The 3,298-nt window shown below is 42.0% G+C and overlaps 1 protein-coding gene across 6 annotated transcripts in view; it reads right to left on the bottom strand.

The window, feature by feature from the left end:
• The window catches only part of SLC12A6 (solute carrier family 12 (potassium/chloride transporter), member 6), a 117,270-nt gene that overhangs the window by 85,150 nt on the left and 28,822 nt on the right, over nucleotides 1–3,298 (bottom strand). Inside the window, exon 1 of one of the 6 annotated variants that reach the window (XM_011932685.1) lies at nucleotides 1,129–1,634. The exons of the other annotated variants lie outside the window; for them this stretch is intronic. Within the exon in view, the coding sequence (XP_011788075.1) occupies nucleotides 1,129–1,246 (118 nt within the window). The 5' untranslated portion in view covers nucleotides 1,247–1,634. Of the gene's footprint in view, nucleotides 1–1,128; nucleotides 1,635–3,298 lie in introns of those variants that run through there. 6 annotated transcript variants of the gene reach the window in all.

Genomic DNA, 3,298 nt, shown 5'->3' with positions numbered 1-3,298 from the left:
GCTGGATGCAGTGGCTCACACCTGTAATCCCAGCATTTTGGGAGGCCGAAGTGAGGGATCACTTGTGATCAGGAGTTTGAGACCAGCCTGGCCAAAATGGTGAAACCTTGTCTGTACTAAAAATACAAAAATTAGCTGGGCGTGGTGACAGGCACCTGTAATCTCAACTACTTGGGAGGCTGAGGCAAAATAATCGCTTGAACCCAAGAGGCAGAGGTTGCAGTAAGCCGAGATCACTGCATTCCAGCCTGGGTGACAGAGCAAGACTCCAACTCCAAAAACATAAAATAAAAGTAATTTTGAGAGCTTATTCCCTTATCCTTAATTCATATAACTGAAGAAGCTGCTCACAATTTACAGACTTGAAAAATAAGGGCCTTCAAATTACAACTATATTTAATACTGTAATATTAACAAAGATTTAATTGCTTGTTTAAAAATTCAAAACCACAATTCCCCTAGCAAGTGGGAACTGTTACCATTTAAAGAAAGTAACAGGGATAATCACATTCATGAAATACTTTTTTTAACCTGATGCTATGCTAGTCACCACAATGACCATCGACTGTACTTTTGTTCTGCCATTAATAAATTCTTAGACCATTCACTATTCAATTACTGTTTAAGCTGGCAAACTGAGGTAAAATACTGAATAACCTGAGAAGTCACAAGTACAGTCAAAGTCCACGGTACAAAACTACTGAACCATGCTCCCTCTTTATATAATATTTTATAAACTGCTAAGTTTAAAATGTCATCCACTCGTTGGGTTAAAAGTCTTCTCTAGATACAATCTAAACTGTGAGGAAAAAGTGAATTCTAAATTCCACATAAATTGACTTCCACTGTGCCTTTCTTTTTGCTTGGAAACTCTTCAAACATTGCCACTGATTCGGTTTCACCTGTTGGTAACGAACACAGAACTCATTGTGGGTAAAAACAAACCAGGGTGTGAGAAAAGTAAGAGAAGTTATCAGATATACAGGGGAGTGAAACAAGTAACTGAAAAACACCTCAACCACAACACTTTCCTCTGTCCTAAAGAAGGCATTTTGAATTCTGATATTCTAGTTACCTCTTTCATGAAAAATTTTATAGCTTCCAGAAGCTCCCAAGTTGCCTACTCACCTGGTTCATCTGAGTCCTGAATCCGGGCTTTTATGTCTGCTAAACTAGGCTCTTGAGAGATCGAAGCTGCTGCCCCCTGCTCTGGGTCCTCTACCTTAGTCACAGTAAAATGTGGCATTGTTATAGTTAGGTTAATACTTTGCTCTTTCTGTATTTAAACTTCCTTCCAATTAGTTTTCCCTGCCTACCTCTTCCTTGCTGTCCTTTCAGACTGTGATCCCTGCCCACAGGAGACAGTGGCTGGGATTCGGGAAGTACTTTAAGCTCACGTGACCTACAGCCCTGAGGGAGTGGAGCGCTTGAAAACACGCCTTCCACAGTGTTTATCATTCACTTAAAAGGATTAAGCACTCCACCCTCGCTTATTGTTATTAACCTGAAGAACCCCAAGAACAGTTTAGCCTGCTTCCCAAAGCTGCTGAAACCTGGAGACTGGACAGAATTCACAGTGAACTACTATCCACCGCTTGCTCCTCTATTGATTTCCTTCACTGAAGTTGTCATCCTTATCTGCATGTCATGATCTCAACCTCTGCCCTCATATTTCACACAAGAAAGATTAGGGAACAGTTAACTTTTTTTTTTCTTTTTGCGACAGGGTCTCGCTCTGTTGCCCAGCCTGGAGTGCAATGGCGTGATCTCAGCTCACTGCAACCTTCGCCACCGGGGTTCAAGGGATTCTCCTGCATCAGCCTCCCAAGTATCTGGGACTACAGACATGCGCCACCACACCCGGCTAAGCTTCTTTTTTTTTAGTAGAGACGGGGGTCTCACCATGTTGCTCAGGCTAGTCTCAAACTCCTGACCTCAAATGATCCGCCCACCTCGGTCTCCCACAGAGCTGGATAAACAGGCATGAGCCACCGTGCTGGCCAGGAACGGTTCATTTTATACTGTCCTCTTTAAAGAAAGGCTGGCGGCATTACATCAACCTAGAATATGAAACATACGGCTGTGCGCGTTGTCTCACGCCTGTAATCCTAACACTTTGGGAGGCCAAGGTGGGCGGATCACCTGAGGTCAGGAGTTCAAGACTGGCCTGGCCAACATGCGAAACCCCATCTCTACTAAAAATACAAAAATTAGCTGGGCGTGGCAGCGCATGCCTGCAGTTCCAGCTGCTCAGGAGGCTGAGGCAGGAGAACCCCTTGAATCCAGGAGGTGGAGACTGCAGTGAGCCGAGATCGTGCCACTGCACTCCAGCCTAGGCAACACAGCGAGACTGTCTAAAAAAAAAAGAAAGAAAGAAAATACATATATATATGTTTAAAGAGTTCGGAACTTTTGTATTGTACAGAGTGGTTGTTTCAAAGAAAATTTAAAAAGTCCCAGAAAATCCCTTTAAGTGGTGTATAGTTCCTTTAGCATACACTTAAATATTTAATTCTTGATATATTTTATCAGACAACTGTATCAAGTTCTCAACTGACAACTTCAGAGTATGAGGTTCTACCTCTGTACTTAGTAGGGCAGTTCAGTAAATTGAACCCTGTGTAATGTCCATATTGATGATAAGGCCTCTGTTATTGGCAATGCCTTCCATCTGACAAGTAAGGTTCTGTTAAATTTAACTGAAGCAATGATGCTTTGAATTCTTATTCTTTCAGTTATATACCACTTCTTGCAGCACTATTCACAACAGCCAAAATATGGAACCAACTGAAGTGCCCATCAACACATGAGTATACAAAGAAAACGTGGAATATATACACAACGGAATACTATTCAGCCATAAAAATGAAATCATGTCATTTGCGGCAACAATGGATGGACCTGGAGGTCATTATGTTAAGTGAAATAAGCCAAGCATAGCGAGACAAATATCACATTTTCACTCATACATAGGAGCTAAAAATGTGGATCTCATGAAGATAGAAAGTAGAATGGTTGTTACCAGAGGCCAGGAAGTGTAGGAGGAAGGGAGGATTAAAGAGAAAAAAAGAAGGTAAATATAAAAGCACAATCACGCTGATAATTGATTTAAGCTAGCAAGAATACTGGCCTTGTTTTGGAATAAACATTTTTTTTTTTTTTTTTTAAAGGAAAAGACAAGCCAGGCGAGGTGGCTCACACCTATAATCCCAGCACTTTGGGAGGCTGAGGTGGGCGGATCACGAGGTGAGGAGATCGAGACCATCCTGGCTAACACGGTGAAAGCCCATCTCTACTA

This window comes from Colobus angolensis, unplaced genomic scaffold, assembly GCF_000951035.1.
Source record: "Colobus angolensis palliatus isolate OR3802 unplaced genomic scaffold, Cang.pa_1.0 Scaffold97, whole genome shotgun sequence".
NCBI classification, from domain to species: Eukaryota; Metazoa; Chordata; class Mammalia; order Primates; family Cercopithecidae; genus Colobus; species Colobus angolensis.
This window is presented reverse-complemented; position numbering and strand designations above follow the sequence as displayed.